Source organism: Selaginella moellendorffii, unplaced genomic scaffold, assembly GCF_000143415.4.
Source record: "Selaginella moellendorffii unplaced genomic scaffold, v1.0 SELMOscaffold_3, whole genome shotgun sequence".
Lineage (NCBI taxonomy): Eukaryota > Viridiplantae > Streptophyta > Lycopodiopsida > Selaginellales > Selaginellaceae > Selaginella > Selaginella moellendorffii.
This window is the reverse complement of record NW_003314264.1, coordinates 1,964,714-1,983,052: the sequence shown is the minus strand read 5'-3', so window position 1 is coordinate 1,983,052 and position 18,339 is coordinate 1,964,714. Positions and strand designations below refer to the sequence as shown.

At 47.0% G+C, this 18,339-nt stretch overlaps 3 protein-coding genes across 4 annotated transcripts; 1 reads left to right on the top strand and 2 right to left on the bottom strand.

Annotated features, from left to right (window-relative positions):
- Positions 1-8,065: 8,065 nt before the first annotated feature.
- On the bottom strand, positions 8,066-9,500 carry LOC9643469. 2 transcript variants are annotated; one of them, XM_024668446.1, is made up of 3 exons: positions 9,438-9,500; positions 8,273-9,384; positions 8,066-8,214 (listed from the first exon to the last, which is right to left on the bottom strand). In XM_024668446.1, exons 1-3 carry the CDS (start codon positions 9,488-9,490, stop codon positions 8,180-8,182), a joined length of 1,200 nt encoding a protein of 399 aa, XP_024524214.1. In that variant the 5' UTR covers positions 9,491-9,500; the 3' UTR covers positions 8,066-8,179. The 2 variants fall into 2 exon arrangements, with proteins under 2 accessions (XP_024524214.1, XP_024524213.1); XM_024668445.1 differs by having other exon boundaries at positions 8,066-9,384.
- LOC9655198 lies at positions 9,493-12,838 on the bottom strand. The gene is made up of 12 exons (XM_002963212.2): positions 11,932-12,838; positions 11,564-11,883; positions 11,407-11,499; positions 11,255-11,345; positions 11,100-11,196; positions 10,940-11,037; positions 10,822-10,891; positions 10,658-10,758; positions 10,489-10,605; positions 10,348-10,424; positions 10,239-10,283; positions 9,493-10,183 (listed from the first exon to the last, which is right to left on the bottom strand). Exons 1-12 carry the CDS (start codon positions 12,373-12,375, stop codon positions 9,607-9,609), a joined length of 2,130 nt encoding a protein of 709 aa, XP_002963258.2. The 5' UTR covers positions 12,376-12,838; the 3' UTR covers positions 9,493-9,606.
- Positions 12,839-14,139: 1,301 nt separating this feature from the next.
- On the top strand, positions 14,140-15,706 carry LOC9655197. Its single transcript, XM_024668632.1, has 8 exons — positions 14,140-14,719; positions 14,780-14,861; positions 14,913-14,970; positions 15,028-15,125; positions 15,188-15,268; positions 15,318-15,388; positions 15,441-15,511; positions 15,563-15,706. The coding sequence occupies exons 1-8, from the start codon at positions 14,217-14,219 to the stop codon at positions 15,646-15,648; spliced, it is 1,050 nt and encodes a 349-aa protein (XP_024524400.1). The 5' UTR covers positions 14,140-14,216; the 3' UTR covers positions 15,649-15,706.
- The last annotated feature ends 2,633 nt before the right edge of the window (positions 15,707-18,339 follow it).

Genomic DNA, 18,339 nt, shown 5'->3' with positions numbered 1-18,339 from the left:
TTCACCACCTTGATCGATCCAGTAATTAACCCCTGATGATACCCAGCTTGGATCCATTCGAGCTCGATAGGTAGTGGCTTGCCAGAGGTTCCACCATCAGCGGCAAGCTCGTCACCACAAACCTTGAACACTCCGAAGGTCTCGGAGTTTAGATCCTCTAATCAGAGCCTGAATTCCGCCACCACGACGTAGCAGAGAACCTGGAGAGCGGGATGGACGAGTCAGCCAGTGATCCACGCGAACGGAAGAACGAAGAAAAGAAACAGGGGCTCAACACTGGGGCTTGGACTTCCACCAAGCGATCTTTTTCTATTCCTTGTAATTCTACGCTCAGAGTTCTCTGAAGTGGCGGTTCCCGAAGAAACAGTAAACTATCGATCTTTACCTTACACAAGCCTTACTTCCGCAGCCTCGGCCGAGACACCTGCACAGAAAAACGGTTAATGACAAGAAGAAATGGAAAGAATGGCGCACAAAAACCTGGCACTCCGCCGAGCAACGAGAACTTGAACGGCACAGTGTAGGCTTGATGTAGTCCTTCTTGGGCACCGTCGCGCAGGGGGGCGAGGGATTGGATCGAGCATCCAGGCATTTCTATGAGAGGGAGAAGAAAGATCAGAGAATTCAATGGATCGATCGAGTGGCCATCCATACCTTGCAAACGCCCAGGAAATCGGTGCCGCTACCGCTTCCAATCCCAATGCTGATTGGAGCGCGATCCCCACCGAAGTGTTTTTGAGCTAGCTGAGCTTTGTTCTCGCTGCAAACGACCATCTTGATCAATCCAGTGCAGTAGCCCTTGCTTGTGATGTCCAGCTTGGATCCAATCGCGCTCGCGCCAAGGTAGTGGCTCGCCAGAGGCTCCACCATCAGCGCTGGCAAGCTCGTCACCACCATTCTCTTCCCGCAAGTCTTGAACACCCGGAAGGTCTCGGGGTTTAGATCCTCAAGGAAAAACTTAGCGAGAACTGCCCGCCCCACGGATTCCACCGCCGAGGCCCTCAATCCGGCCACCGCCACGAAGCAGAGAATCTGGAGCTCCAGCGCGGGATGGACGAGGCAGCCTGATCCATGCGAAGGGAAGAATGAAAAAGAGGAGGAGCACTCGTGCCTCGATCGTGACGAGCATGAAGTATTGAAACCAGCTCGGGGATTTGAGCAGAGCGCCCTCGAGATCGATCACGATGCTATCTAGCATCGTCAACGCCGGCCACCACATTCTTCACTGGCTCCAATGGATTGCTCTTGTCCCTGGGAAGCGTCAAGAAAATCATATTTGGACCAGTGAATCGATCGTGGGTCGCCTCTCCCTGGAGAATTGAGCCGAGAGCCACGATCCAGAAGCACCAAGGCGGTACCAATTGATTGCCCAGAATCAATCAATCGACATGGAACATATATCCATGGATGGAGCTTAGATCTTCCTCCCTATTATGCGAGTGGGTAGTGGGCTAGAAAACAAAGATCAGTGGAGGAAGGAGAGTTTTTTCAAAGAGGAGTCGTTGGGAAGAGCAAATTGAAGCTCAATCAATAGACGGTGATTAAATTTCGAGTTTTGGAGGAAAATATAACATAAACACTGGGCTTTGACTTGGATGTGCAAGTACATGCAAACAATCTTTCTATTACTATTCCTTCCTCTTTTTTTACAGCGACAAAGGACGGAGGGAGATTGTAGCAGCCGAGGAGCAGAGTCAAACTTCAACTTGGACGACGATAAGAAGTATTTGGTGAGGATGTTTACAACAGGGAGAGCGAGTGCAAGAAAAGGTTGGTTACCTGTAGAATTGTTTCTAACTTGGTTTATTGCTACCAGGTGACGTCGGCATCTCCACATCTAGCATCGTTTGGCTGCAAGGAGTTTGAGGGTTAAGAAGATGTCTCCCGCCATACAATACCTTCTCACGAATGTAAGGCTTCAAGTGAGTGAGCTTGTTGGAGGCATGGAGCTTCAAAGCTGCATGAATTCACCCCAACTTATATAGCAATAAGAGAAAAAAACACGCTGCAAAATGCAACTGATGTATTAGGAATTAAATTATAAAATACTTATGACATGTATAATTTGAATAGTTTTCTTAGTGTTATACTAAGAAGTGTTTACGAAAGTTTATAAATTATAAACAATACATGGTAGAATGTTTTAGATTATTCAACCATATTCTAGATATATTCTATTAAGCAGACCAATAATTAAAACATTGCTACTCATTGCATGTAGTTATAAGTATGTTTATAAATTATAAACACAAGATTAATTTTATTGCATTTCAACCATTAGATTTATAAATTATAAATACAAGATTAATCTAAATGAATAACAACCGTTAAATGGTAAAATATCCTAGAATATCCAAGAATATTTTAGAAATATTCACTACCATCTTAGTCCCCTATAGGTTTGCTTAAGCAAACCAAAAATACAGAATGTAAAACATGTTCTACTTAAAGTAAAGTAATTTTCAAACATTAGCATTAACATATTGTACATGGTTTTTATTTATTTCTATTATTTGATAGAATAATTGAGTTTAGTTGGTCCATTTGCCACTAACTGCAGCAAGGATTGCAGCTCTAGCCAGAGCTCCAGCTTGAAGCACAGTGAGCTCCCATGCAATAGGTGCTGATGACTGAGGCCCAGTAGGCAAGCTCCTCTTGGCTGCACACCACTCAACCCAAATGCCAATCTCCAACACTACATACCAACACCTCACCAACCACTTGGAATCACCCAGCCTAGGCACAAGCCTCAAACTGGTCACAGCAAGTTCCACCAGGCACTGCATTAAGCTATAACCCAGCATTCCATACCCAGGATCACGCCTCTGACCTGGTAATGAGCTCTCCAACCTCAATGGCAATCCTGAAGACACTATTCCTACTACATTCCCCACCAGCACTACATAAGCTGCCCATATTCCTACACTTCCCCATGCAGAATCTCTCTTCAGACCTAAAGGATGGACTATCCCAAACACTGTGAGCATCCAAAATGCTGCTGCTATGAGCAAACCGACGATCTTAAACGCGCGATCCACATATAGTAGAACTTCAGGTCTCGTCTCGGCCTCACCACCAGTATGGAGGTTTTCCGGCCGTTAACATCGTGGATTTCTCGGCCCTGGACCTTCCAAAGCCGTAAGTCGGCGAACTGTGTGACACTGTTGCTGCCCAGCCGAAGTGATCTGACTCCTCTTATAGCTCCCAGGCATGACACGAAAGGATCCAACCCAAACACTAAAGACAAGAGCAAGATCAAGGTCAACTCTGTCAACCAAAACCACAGTTGCCGCATTCCTAAACCATTGGAGGTTGGGTTTGTTGGAGAGTTGCACCTTGCCCAGGCTCCAATCCACCAAATCTGATGTTCTTCCTTTCTGGCTGGAATCTAACGTGGCCAAGCTCTCTGCTACCATTCTGGCAAGAGCATTAGCACCAAACTTGTCAACCCCAAACAAGTACGTGCACTGCTGGTCTTCTTCGAGCATCCATTGGTAGAGCTGGCTCAGCCCTTCCAGCATCATAGAATTCAAAGCCAAGCCTCCTAAAGTGTCTCGTATTACTCTGGCGTGCAGATCCCGCATCATTCCCTTTCCATGAACATCACACTGGTAGGAGGGAATGTAGGAACATTGTGGATCTGATGCAACAGCTGCTGCTCCACTGACGATAGGGGTAGGATCTCTCCCAGTGCCTTTGGAAGTAATGCTTGGAATGTGCCAACAAGTGCAGCCATCAGCTGAACTTGCTTCATACTTGCTCCAAAGCGGGACCAGAACGCAACAGCTGTCAAGAACCCAAGTGTTATGTCAATGCACAGTGTTAGGATTCTGTCCATGCACGTTTACTCCTACAATGGTGCCATTGTTGCCCGCATGGGAAATCAGATCTCCGTGATTGTTCTGAGCCCTCAACCTTGTTGTACCGAACAAATCTGCCAAGCCCATCTCTGAATCCAGCCTTCCCCTCGCCAGGCATAACGCTACACGCTACAACAGCCAAAGTGCTTAGTCCAGCCTGTGCAAAGTTGTAGCTGTTCCTGACCTCTTCAACACTTGCCATCACTATCACTTAGAGAGAGGCTAGGAAATCCACTTGTTCACCTTTGCTTGTGCGCTGTTTTAGGGTTACGGTTGGGTTTAGGAAACAGAGCCAATTCTTAAAGAAATGAGACCCACAAAAGCCCAGAATCTACTGTAACGCATCCATTGATGGAGATTCTCTCTTTTTCTGTACGAGTAGAAAACAGAGATCAGTGGAGAGAGAGACTCTTTTCAAAGACGAATCTGGGAAGAGCAAATTGAGGCTCGATCGGGTAAGCTTTGGAGGAAACTTGACTGGACGCGCGAGTCTCCTCTTTTTCTATAGCGGGGGAGGGGGGGGAATTCTTTCTCGCATGATATGAAAACTTACGTGATGGAGTTCTCCACACTACTGCTAGTAGATCGTAGTTTTTGCTAGCGATCTTAGTTTTGTAGCAGCCTCGACCGAGATACCTGTAAAGAAAAACACAGAAAAGGAAGTGGTTCCTCACACGAAGAAAAGAAAGAAATACACAAACCTGGCACTTCGCCGACCAACGTGAAGTTGAAGGGCAGCTGGGCTCCCACTTTTGTAGCAGCCTCACCTGCAAAGAAAAACACAAAAAAGGAAGTGGTTCCTCACACGAAGAAAAGAAATACACAAACCTGGCACTTCGCTGACCAACGTGAACTTGAAGGGCAGCTGGGCTCCCACTGCTCGGCTCGGATTCCAGCGGCGGCAGTGGCGACCATGTCCGGCTGGAGATACTGGAACTCAAGCTCGAGGAGAGCCAGGATCCTCGCAGGCCGACGCACTAACATCCAGCTCGATTGCAATCCTTGGAACAATCTTCCGAGGAACCAAGTGCCACAAAGGGCTGCCACAGCTGCAGCCTCTCGACCAGGAAGAGCAAAGCCGGAGTCGTCACTCCTCCATCGCCGCCGCTCGTTTGCATGCGATTCGTCCCCCACAAACAACTGCGCGTGTCGAATGGGTGGCAAGTGACCTGGGCTGACTCGGCAGCAGCCTCTAGAATCCTCACCATCGAGCACGAGCAAGGAAGTTGAGCGAGTCCTGGTGATGAAAAGGACTTGCTTCCATCGCCGGGCAACTGGCCAGCTCCAATGTCCACTTCCCGCCCGCCGCTAGCGAGGATCGTGGAGCTTCAAGTTGATAACTCCGTCAGTGGAGGCATAGACCACCCGGAGCGCGTGATCTTGTGGCCCATTAAGTCGAGTCCAGCAGCGAGTAAGGGGATTGGTGACGATCAGCTGAGCGAGCAAACCCCTCAACGGGCTCGCGATTTTGCCGCCATAGAAGGACCTGGTGTCGCAGAGGGATCAACTTTCTGATTGCGTTCTCCGCTGAGCATTTCGTCGTCAGTTTCTTCTTTTCGTTTCTCAACTATTCTAGAATAGTTGAGTAATTGAAGAATTCTACTCCAGACCTGGTCCGTTCTAGATCAACGACTCCCAGGACACACAAATTTGATACGTCTCCAAACATTCCACCACGCCGAGTAATCGATGATTCCGAGCTCTTTGTGTGGCTCAACGTCCTAAGGAAGTAGACCAGTGTCGGGAAAATGTGGCCTCTCGCAGGACGCCAAACCCGTGATGAGCTCTACAGATTTGGCACAGGTTACGGGAGCTCGCAAAAGTCGAACACCATGGGGTTTAGATCTTCTTCCATTAGTCGATTAATCCATGAATTCCGCCACTGCGACATAGCAGAGAATCTGGAGCTCCAGCGCGGGATGGACGAGTCAGCCAGTGATCCACGCGAACGAAAGGAGGAGGTGCTCAAACTCTGTGGAGACGCGAGTCCATGCCAAGAATCCTTTTCTATTCCCGTAATTCTACTCTCCTAGTTCTCTGAAGTAGCGGCTCCCGAGGAAACAGTGAACTATCGTTTAATGGCAAACATACTTCCAAGAAGAAATGGAAAGAATGGCACACAGAAACCTGGAACAACGACAACTTGAACGGTACAGTGCCGAGGGACCTCTGCTTGGAGTCCGGCAGCGGCAGTGGCGACCATGTCTGGCTCGAGATTCTGTAGACGCACTGGAAACCAACGTCGAGGAGACCGAGGACTACCTCGTCGTCCTCGCAGGCGACCGCACGAATACACTGCTCCCACGCCATCCTTACGATCTCCCGGGGAATCACATCCAGCGGCACTGCTGCAAAGGGCTGCCAGTGCTCCAGCCGCTCGTCCAGGCGCAGCAAAGCCGGGGTCAACATTCCTCCATCGCCACCACAGATGCTCTTTTGCAGGCACGGGAGGAGGATTCGTCGACCGCAGATAACCGGTAGGGGATGCATCTCGGTTGGGAAGAAGGTGGGCTTCTCACTGACAGAGAATCCCGGCGGTAGGCTCTTCCATCTCACCCTCGAGCCCCGATCAAGGAAGGTGACAGACTTGAGCGAGTAGTCCTCCTCCCCTGAACTCGTCCTGGTGATGAAAAAAACGTTGCTTTTGTCGCTGCAAAACCCGAGCTTGGGAAACGTTGCCAGCTCCTGGCCAGCTCCAATGTCCACTTCCCAGCTCTCCCAGGCCGCCGCTACCTCCGCACCACAGCGATGACCGTACGCATGGAGCTTCAAGTTGTTCAAGGCGAACGACGTACCCGAGGCATAGACCACCCGCAAGCTCGAGTCTGGGAACGCCTGGAAACTGGCGATAGAAGCGCAAGATCTATCCGCCGAGTCCAGCGGTGGCAGTCGAGCCCAGCGGCGAGTGAGGGGATTGGTGACGATGAGCTGCGCTCGCGTGGTCTCCACTAGGAGCAAGCGCCGCCGCACACACGTCCAGGAGCTCTTCCGGGAAGTTTGGAAGGTAATCCAGTCGAAGAGGGCTCCAACCCTTAATCCTGGCGCCAGGCCGTGCTCTCCCTCTGTGACACCAGGTTATCGAGAAGCTCGAGCTGGAGATGGCGCGGGAGATTCGCCCAGATGGATGCGTCCATTGGAGGAGAGCTGTGATGGAAAGAAAATCCGGGAAGAATGTGGGATCGATATCTGTGATCGCTGCCGTCGCTGCGGGGTTTATCAGGAGATCCCAGCCGTTGGATGCCAGCATATTCCACCTGTGCAAACAAATCGCTCTCTCGGTGTCGAGGTCCAGCAGTGGAGGAGCGGCGCTCAAGTGGCGCTCGACTGTGCCTTGGAGCCGCGCTATTGCTCTTGCTTAGCTGGGGAGAGCTTCGTCGCGTCAAACTCTTGGCTCTTGCTGATTCCTGACGTCCTCCGCTTGGCTTGGTCGATGCTGATTCTACTGCGTTAGTTGCTGCTGCTGCTGCTGTGGCTTTGGAAGCCTTCTCATCAGATTTCTTCGTCTGTCCGTTGATGCTGTTTCTTGCGCTAGGACGTTGAGCCACACAACGATCTCCAGGTTGTAGAACTCCGTGGTCGATTGCTCGGCGTGGAGGCGTGACCAATTCCGTGATGAGCTCTACAGAAAGAGGAGGCTGGTTGTTTCGGACAAGAACTTGATAGAAGCGAGAATCAAAACATTCTCATTTGAACCTTGAGGCTTACCAATCGCCATATCCATTGATCCTGATTTACTGCTTCTCGGCTGCCACTTACCTTCTTCACAGGATAGCTGCTGCTGGCTACAAGCACTTGTCTCCATGCTACGATGAGAGGATGTTTACAGCGACAAGGAGAGCGAGTGCAAGAAAAGGCGCAGACACAGATTGAACACAATCTTTTATTCCTTGCTCTTCGTGCATATATGACTGCTCATCTGCTTTTCATGAACCGGACTCTGTTACAAATGCTGTGTGACGATAATTGCAAGCCAGGCAGTCTGTACAGCCTTTTTCACTTATATAAGTGGGATGGAACCAGGCGAAGCTAGAGATCCTGTGGAGCTCATCGCTTGGAGCTCCAGCAGCCATAGCCACGGAAAGTAACCCCCTGGGTGGTGGACCAAGCTGAGATCTGGCACCTCGATGGCTGTCACCTGGTGAGATCCATCCATTCCCTTGATAGAGACAATAAACCATGTGGAGGGTGGAAAAGATAAAGCTTTGGAAACCGTGTATCATCCATCTATCGACCAAAAGAGTCTCACTGTTTCCGTTTCAGGAAATGAAACTTACGTGAAGGAGCTGAACGTCTCTACAATGCTAGTCTATCGTAGTTTGCTAGTGAACAGCAAATCTTAGCCTCAGCGAGACACCTGCAAAGAGAAACAAAATGGTTCCTGACGAGAAGAAATGGAACAGAGCGCACAAAACCTGGCACTGTGCCAAGCAACGAGAACTTGAAGGGTATAGTGCCAATGCAGATGCTCCCCCCCTCCAGCGGCAGTGGCGACCATGTCCGGCTCGAGATCCTGTAGACGCACTGGAATTCAAGCCCGAGAAGACTGAGGACCACCTCCTCCTCGCAGGCCCGCGCGCGAATACACCACTCCGACGCCATTCTTGGAACGAGCTCCCGAGGAACCAGCCCCAGATCATCCAGCGGCATTGCCACAAAGGGCTGCCACTGCTCCAGTCTCTCGTCCAGAAGCAGCAAAGCCGGGGTTACCATCACTCTATCGCCACCGCTGCTCGTTTGCATGCACGGGAGGAGGATTCGTCCACCACAGACAACTGGGAGGTAGACGAACTTGTCAAGGACCATGAATCCCGGGGGCAGGCTCTTCCATCTCGCCACAGTCCTCGCCACTGAGCCACGACCGACGAAGTTGATAGACTTGAGCGAGAACTCCTCCGTGGCGGATGCCAACCTCGTCCAGGTGACGAAGAAAACGTTGCTTCCATCGCTGCATAGCCCAAGCTCCGGATTGGATGCGAGCACCTGGCCATCTCCAATGTCCACTTCCCGCCCCTCCCAGGGCGCTGCTACCGCCGCACCACAGCGATGATGGTACACGAGGAGCTGCAAGGTGGTGTAGACGTGAAGGCACTCGGACGAGGCACAGACCACCCGGAAGCTCGAGTCTGGGAACGCCTGAAAGCTGATGATACAAGTGTACGAGCCCGGGTCACAGAGCAGGCGTGGAAGTCGAGTCCAGCGGCGAGTGAGGGGATTGGTGACGATCAGCGCTTGCCTGGTTTCCACCAGGAGCAAGCCCATCGATGCTGCCGGCCACACATCGGCCCGGGGGAGCTCTTCCGGGTAGTTTGGAAGGTAATCCAGCGGAAGAGGACTCCAGCAATTCTCCCCGGGGCTGGCGATCTTGTTGCCGTGGACGTAGTAAAACTTTGTCTCCCAGAGTGAGAGCACGGCCTGGCGCCACATCTTGGCGCGAAAGAGAGCCCGGAGAGGCAAGTGATCGAGAAGCTTGAGCTGGAAATCGAGCGAGAGATTCGCCCAGATGGATGCGTCCATTGGAGGCGAGCTGCCATGGAAAGAAAATCTGGCAAGAATGTGGAATTGATAGCGAGCAAATACCTTTGAGAATTGTCACTGGAAAACGTTGTTTGGACCTCGCGGACGCGCCACATTCTTCTCGAGAGCTAGGGTTCTTTCATTTAGTTTCTAGCAAACACATCACATATAAACCCGGTTGGAAACTTTGCTCTTGCGCCAAACTTTCCAGTAGAGCTTTGTCCAGAGTTTTTCAGCTCCCACTCCTCTTGCTGCTGCTAGTGTCGATCTCGTTGATCCGATCGATGTCGAGGTCGAGCGGCGGAGGAGCGGCGCTCTGGTGGTGGCGCTTGGCGTGCCTGGGAGAGCTCGACTGTGCCGTGGGAGCCGCGCTAGGCGAGTGGCTGTTGCTCTTGCTTAGCCGGTTGCTCAAGCTCAGCCTCTTGGAGAGCTTGGGCTTGCTGCTCGTCGCGTCGAACTCTTGGCTCTTGCTGATTCCTGGCATTCGCCGCTTGGCTTGGACAACGTCCTTGAGCATCTCCTGGTCTTCCTGCGAGAGGCCACACTTTCTCGATGCTGATTCTACCGCGTTAGCTTCTTCTGCTGCTTTGGAAGCCTCCTCGTCAGATTTCTTCGTCGCCGGGGACCTGTTTGGCGACTTGAAAGGCGACCTGTGTCCGTTGATGCTGTTCCTTGCGCAGCTCACCAGGACGTTGAGCCACACAATGAGCTCCAGGATGTAGAACTCCGCCGTCGATTGCTCGGCGTGGTGGAGTGTTTGGAGGCGTATCAGTTCTGTGTGTCCTGGGAGTCTTCGATCTAGAACGGACCTGAAGATGAAGAACAGTTGAGAAACGAAGAAGAAACTAACAACGAAATACTCACCCAGAATTTGCCCATTCGCCAACCCATCCAAATCCGTGATGAGCTCTAGAGATTGATAAAAAAGAGGAGGCTGGTTAGCGTTCACACGAGCTTGACCATATGAATTAACCTTGTGGTGTTCAGAGCCACAGGTGCCAGCCAGTCCAAAATCTTTTCCATCTCAGCTTTTATTTGCGGAATAGTCATCTGTAAATCACAGCAAAGATGAGGAGCATGAGTGAAGAAAACGTACGAGAAAAAGAAAAGGCACCTCTTCGTTTTTCCGAGGCATTTGGAGTCTACTCCTTAATGCTGCCTTAATGCTCGGTGGCAATCCCTGGTACAATGTGTCCCTTGTGTTGGGAGGAACAGAATTCGGACGAGACACCTACACAATAATAAAAAAGGCTAAGAATAAAAATTCTTGGATCTGCTCGTACCAGATTGTCAATCTGATTGATGATGTTGGCATAGTGTAGTGCCAAGCCCGAAGGACCAAGCCTACATATTCCTTCCTTGACGTAAACCTTTGCATCTTCGTCTGTCAAATAAAAAAAAGGGCAACAAAGTCGTGTTTCTTCGAAAGAAAGTGCGAAAAACTAACCAGCCGGTCCAAACACGTCATGAATCCGTTGGTGTAGAAAATAAACAACGTCCACGAGCTTCTCCATTACCTGGACGATTTTGTAAGCACTTTAGACTTGACACAAGAGCTTACGTACCTCCTCGAGAATCTTTGACCACAAAGATCTCTTCTTTAGACTTTTTACGTGTTTCTGCTGGGCTTTTAAATCGCCTTTGAGCATGGCAATGCTCTCTCCTGATAAGAAACACACGGGCTTGAATGGAGCTTCTTTTTAACACAAAAGAATGGCGTGGTACCTCTTTGAGAATTGCTGTACATCTCTTCCTCTTGCTGCAGTTTGCGCTTGAGATCATTATGAAACCTGTCTAGAGCATGCAACTCGTGATAAAGTTCCTGAGAGAAGCTTTCGTGTAAGGAACTGAAAACAAAGGAAAAGGCGGAGACCACTCACGGCTGTTTGTTGTGCCATAATCATGAGATGTTCCATCTCAGCTTCTGCAATCTCTTTCGATTGGCGGGGTATAGTTACTTCTGATCCCAGCCTTAAGAAAGAGGAGAAAAAAAAAAGTAAACTTGGAACGTTCTGTGCACTCACATACATACTTGTCAAAAATTCGGCAAAGCTGATGCCATCTAGGATCACGGCAGTGGTTACCGAAACGTACCACCTCTCTCGTAAACACCTTCAAATCGTTCCTGCAAACAACGAAAGCTTCTCAAAACTTTAGCAAAACAAGAGACTATAGAGGTTCTTTTGTACCTTTTATCCGCTGCCGCAATCCTCCACAACTCGTCCATGTCCCTGGAGATCAGCCTTTGCACGCCTTCCGAAGGCAGTATCTCTTCCTTGAGGACTTTCACGTCTTCGTCGGACAAAGAGTGCATCAAGCTGAAGCCTCGAACGATGGTGTTGGCAACTTCAAACGCTAGAATTCCAATCTTGCTGCCCTTTGGAGCAACACCACCTCCAAAACCACTGCCTATCGTCGTTAGGCTACTCCCTACAGTGTCAAGCGCCTCCACGGCTTTTCCCAGGCTTGCAGTTCCAGCTCTTCCCAAAAGCAGTCCCACTTCAGACACCTGGATTTATGTTCTCTTAGAGAAGCAACAATTCGAGACAAAACGTACCTTTGCAGCTCCCTTCTTGGCCACCGTCGTCGTCTTCGTTCGGGCAGACTTCGCTTTGCTGGACAGCACTCTCGACAGCTTCATCCTCTCGAAAGAATTCGTGCTCTCCAGCGTCCGTTCCTGCGCCAACTTATAACCCAGCTTCATCTTCTCCAAGGAATCGGCCTCTTCCAGGTCGCTGCTCTCCATCCGGAGCTCCCCGGAGTCGGCAACGTAAGAAACCACCTGTTCTCGCGAGCGCTGGCGGGCATTGAGATCCCTGGCCAGCGACGAGGAGCGCCGCCTCGATGATATTCCTATCCCCTTCGAGCAAAGAGCTCCCATGCTTATTAGCAGAATCGCATAGTAGTAGCAGCGCCTCCAAGAGTTTACAATCTCCTGCCAATGCCAAAGAAGCTGGTAGCAGTCGATCCACACGGCCGGCCTTCTAGATCGAAGCAACATGTTGAGAGGATGCCCAAGAACCACCACTATGTAGCATCTTCGAGAAGGGAGGAGGAAAAGAAAGGAAGAGGAAGAGTGATCACGAATAACCCGGAGTTCTAACCCTGTTCTACATCGTCACGCCCGATTGCTTGCCGCGGGCAGCGCTGCGATCGAAGCCCAATGCCGGCGGACCCAAGCGGGATCTGGAGCAAGGAATTCCGCCCTGGAATGTGGATGGATGGCGCGAAGACGACGGGCGCGGCCCCCGGGGCACTAGATCCATGGAAATGCTTACTCGTTCCTCGTGGCGCCGCTAGCAGCCAGCCATAGCCCCGCCGCTTCCTTGCCCCTGCTGCCTCGCGCGCGCTCTCCTTGCTCGCGCAAGCACTCGCTATCGCGCCTTGACCTAGCCTCTCGTCCCTCGCTCTCTTCTCTTCCTCGTTCACTACAATGAAGAGCGCTGTAAAATTTCCCTTTACTTAATTTTTATTCTCCTTTGGGAGCTTTACTGGGAAATTTACCCCCACGTAGTTTTCTCACCAGCATTCTGGTCCGGAATTCTTACGGCCCCCTTCCCGGCCGGGAATGGCCGGCAGGGAGACCATGATTCATTGGTGGTCTCTTTAAATTATTCGCTTTTTCACTATAGCTTGTGAGTGGGAAGGTTGCATAGAAGCACTTGCTTATAAACTTTGGGGGAGAGCATCCACAATAATCTTAGGATCCATGCTTTGGATCCAAATTGCTGTAAAAGCAATGACAAGGATTATGACTAATCTCCAGGGAATCCTCCCAGAATGATGGAGGCCACTGGCACTGTGCGTTTTAGTGTGGTTTCGCAGATTCTTCTCTTCCACGGTCAACTTTTAAGTAGTCGAAGAGACGAGCGAGAAGTGTGTGTGTTGCTCTTAGGATCTTTCTAGTGGATCACCACTCCAAAATCACAATCAATCAAATCGCCCCATTCCGCAAGGCAAGACTTTGCTCACGCAAGCCTCCAAAGAAAAAAGCTAAACGCGTTGACAACATTGTTCTTTCCAGAAAGAAAAAAGTAAAGCGAGAGAGAGAGATATATATAATTCGATTGATGCTTATCTGAAGGTCATGAATCTCTCTCGTGTGTCTCCTCCGACGGTCTCACGCGATACTATCCGTCAAACACTATCGAACAAGAAACAAAACAAAGTCAATGAGCCGCTGGATTCTGGACATCTGGGCCGTCCATCTGGTGGGCACTTCCATGGAATCCGCCACGAAGAACAAAAAGAAAAGCAAGTAGAAATCACTGATTTTGAGAGAGGGATGGATCAAATTGAGGAAAGAGACCGCGCGAAGGGATGGAGGAAAGAGATGTGTGTTTAATGGCCGAACTCCCACTCCCTATTCTTTGAAGTCGCCTCTTCTGGGGTTGGTTTTCTTGTTTTCATTCAAGCGAGGAAGCCAAGCCAAGCACACCAAAGCGCAGATGATGAGAAGACAGTCTTAAATGCCGTTCCAGGGCGGTCACAGCTGGTCTTGTGTGGACAAATGCAAAGCCCCTGCAAATCTTGCCAGGATTTTTAGGGTTTGAAAGTATGCTCGAACTGCCCTAAATCCAACGGCATTTGCGGAAAACTTTTAGGGCTGGACAAAGTAAGTGGTTTAAACTAAAATTATAAACATGTTTAAGTGAAAAGTAAGCAAATGTGAATATCCTAGCATATACTATGATCCATGTTTGACCAACCAGGACTGGAAAATGGGAGAAAAGGGGTATTAAAGTGGCTCTTCCGGAATGGAATATCCAGATGGGGCATGGCGAGGCGCCCCATGCGTGTGGAGAGATGTAAACTTAGGGTTTACGAGCGCAAGGGGGAAGCATGAGCGTAGGCGAGAGCGGCGGGGCGTCTGATGGATCCGATGATTACGAGGAGGAGGAGGAGGAGCTGGTCGATCAGCACCCCAGGCGTGGCGCCGCCGTTGCCGCGGCCGCCGCAGCTTACGAATCCGCCGCCACCGGTAGCAGCAATCACCGGCGCATGCCCCAGCTCCAGGCAAGGTTAGCCGCCATTAGCTCGCAGAAAATGGAGAGATCGAAAGAAATATCGGGCACGCCGGGGGCGGCTGCCGCTGCCAGTGCCAATTCTTTCCTCTTTTTGAATTCTTTCTCTCACGGTAGCGCTAGTGTTAGCCAGTCCACGCCGGCCGCCAATGCGGCTGGGATCAGCAACAATGGTGCCTCCACCAAAGATGGAGGTGACGCTCTAAACAATTACTACACGTCGCTGCTCACCGGTGGGAGCTGCATTCGAGGACACCACCAGAACGAGATCCTGCAAACCGCCGAGCAATCGCTCAAGCAAATACTTTCGGATCCATTCTCGTAAGTTTTATGGTGTTTGATTTTTCTTTCTTGGTGTCTTACCTTCTAGTGATCCTCCAGGGGCGAGCTAATGGACGATGCCGTTATATTTCCCTGCGGTCACACGTTTGGATCCGGGGGTATTCAAAAGATACAAGAAACTGTGAGTAAGCTTATCTATTTTCAGGCTTGAGTCAGTTCTTTTCCTCCGCAGAGCTTGTGCCAGATTTGCCAAGTGCCTACTCGTATTGCAGATGGATCCATAAACTTGGGTATAAGATGCAAAACAACTCTCTCGTGATTTTCTTTCAAGGTATTTTTGTGTGCAGCATTGCGAGCGGCTGTGCTGGCTTTCAGGCATGACAGAGGTTTTCCGAAGTCTGGGGTCGTGCCCAAAGGAACAGCAGCGAAGCGGAGAAGAGATCCGGTAAAGATCCTGTAAGGCTTTTTTATGGAGTTTGTAGCTGGCATTTGACGCTTCTTCTACAGGATGGCGATCAATCCGTGGATGCCGGACGTCCGAAGGGCGTCCAGTTTCCTTATGTTGTTAGTGACAAAGTCTTGATCAAGGTTTGGTACTTGTTTTGTTTTCCGTAGTATATTACTCCGTGTTTTTCAGGGAAATAAGAGAACCCCAGAGAGGTTTGTTGGCAAGCAAGCGATTATTACGACACAGTGCTTAAATGGATGGTTAGTGTCTCTTTTGCTTAGGCATCTGAATAGAGGTGTCTGTGCCTTGCAGGTATCTGGTGAAAACTCTCGATAACAATGAAAGCGTACGACTTCAGTATCGGTCTCTACAGAAGATTGAAGGTGACACTTCAATTTGCGACCAGTTTTAAACGGTTTTGTTTTTTTAAACAGATGACACAAACAACTGGCACCAAGACCCAGTGGCAGGGGACTTCCACTCCGTTGAGATTAGTGCACAAACTCTTGAAATAAGTTGATCTGTGAACTGTCAAATTCCCTTTAAGGAATGGAAGTATGCTTGGCATATGAAACTTAGAGTTCGCACAAAAATCAAAATGAGTTCCATGACGATCAAGGGAATGAGTTCTATGAGTTCTATGATCTTTGTCTTTGGCTTTTACTCAAGACAAAGATACATGCGAATAACTCTTAAGAAAAGTAACTAGGTTTGATAATCTAATCTAGCTGTTTGCCCCATGTTTCAAAGATGGAGTAGCATTCTTATGGCAACTTGAAAGGAGCATTGTTAAAGAGTAAGCAACACAGAATCAACAATAAGATTTTTAATTAGACTATGTTTGTTCTAAAGAGTTTTCTTCATTCTGGGCAGCTTGTTTCAATAAGGTTTGGGTAAAAAGGATGACTGTGATTATCATGGGATTAATAATTGGGAATTTAAGTTTGATTTAAGGAAGTGAGGATTCTTGGGGAGTGAGCAAGCTCATAACTATGGAAATTTATTTGCAAGTGATACTTGCAACTTGAATTTTAAATCCATTTTAGTTGGTATATTCTCTTTTTTTTTCAATGTCCAAGGTTTCAATTTTTAATGGTTGTGATTTATTTTACTAACCTGTATAAATAAAACTTGATTTTTGAGATTGTTAAGAGCAATAGCCAACTGAATGCCATAAGATTTTAAGTAAAATACTGTGGTAAAAGGTTTTCCTCGTTATTTTTAGTGTGTATCATAGAGTTTGGTGTTATAAAGGTGTCAAAACTTCATCCAGGCTCATAAGTAGACTCACCAAACTAAAATTTAATTATCATGGTATTGTTCTTGCTCAATGGCTCATTATGTTAATGACACTAGAATGAATAACTAGTAAGTTGGGTGTGAAAGTGGATTGTTCAGAGTACAAATTACAAATTACTTGATAAGACTCTTAATAACCTTTTTAGCCATTATGCAAATGTCATGGTGCTCAAGCTATAAATTTGAAGGGTGTATCAAATTCTAGCTTTCTCTTTCAACTAGAAAAAATAGAGATTTTTTGTTATTAAAAAGAGCAAACTAGAAAAAATATTAAAAAAATTAAAAAGAAAAAGCCTAATTTTTTTGACAATTCTCTTCTTCTTGAGCATAAAAAATTGTGCCTTTTGCTAGGTAGTTGAGATGGTTCTTATTAAAGTGGTTCCAAAATTTCTAGACTATTTCAAATAGGTATTAATTTTTCCTCTTATGTTATCATCTCAAATAAAACCCCACATCTTTTAATTATATATTGTATCAAATATTATTAGATATTAATTTTTTTTGTATATATTATGAAAAATTTCATTTGCTAAAATTACTCTCTCTCTTTTGACTTATGGTAAAAATGAAATTGTTGAATATATCATTGTTTCATTTGTATTAAATGCTAAATTACCAAGTAAAGCAATAACTAAAATTATTTGTCTATGTTTATCAGTATTTTTCTTATAAAATCATTTTAAAGTTTCTATAATTAATTTAAAAGAGAAGCTTTTATCTTATTCTAAACATCCTGTTGAAAATATAACTTTTATCATTCTTTATTTTTTATTTAGTTTTCTTAATATTGAAAAATATTCAATGTTATCCTTAAAAGTTTCATCCTTTACTACAATTATTTGTCACAGATGTGTTTGTGGGTATCAAAAGTTAATTATCAATAAATTCTTTTAAATAGTCAAAGATAAAAAGTAGCGGCCACTAGGGCTTGAGTTTGGGGATCTATGGTTTACTCTTTCGTGTGCAGATGTGGCACTATCTGAAGAGGTATTAGGCATTAAACGACTATTGAAACACACAAAGTAAAAGATTCTTTTTGTTCTATGACAGTTGCAAGAATACTCACCCTTTTGCTCCTTTTGTAATAAATCGATATTGCTAGTTCCCTTTATTAATTTGTTTTATTCATGTTTAGCATTTAGATGAACATAAATTTTTTTTCTTAAATGTCTATTTAGTTAAATATATTTAGTGTTTGTTAGTTCTCTTTTGCTATGTTTTGCATAAGCTTAATAAAAACCCTTGTATATTAGACACTTATTGCTATATGATAGTGTACTATATCTGCTAAAACCTTTGCTATCATGCCTTGTATGTTAATTGCATTTCACTCTTATTAGCTATTTATGAAAAGTGTCTAGATTTGTTATTTATGAAATGTAAGTGTTGAACACAATCTTGAAACAAAATTCACAATATAGCACCATTTTATATTTTGCTTAACTCTTGGGATTAGGGTAAAGCCAAAACTAAGGGTTTATTTTGGGCTTTAAATGTATGATAGGTAAATTGGGTATAGTGACTAACTTGGAGACATTGTTCATCTTGTTTTATTCTACATTTATACCATACTAACTAGTGGAACAATCCAATTCACCATATGGTATAGGGTAAAATCAATACATGATATATTTTTATGGTTTTGCATGCATATGGGTTTTGGCATATACTATATTGTATAAGCTTTTGCTTGGCTCATGAAATGAAAATATATTATTTGCATATGCTTATATTTGGGCTTGTGAATAAAGTTACATTTTGAGTTGGCAGAATTGATATTACTTTATTAATTGTTACCATGCTGCTAGATAAAAGTAAACCTCTATGGGAATTATTACTATGTTCTCTTATAAACTTTTCTCATTGAGGTTTAGTCAAGTTAAATATGAAACTAAAGTCATTAGAGACAAAG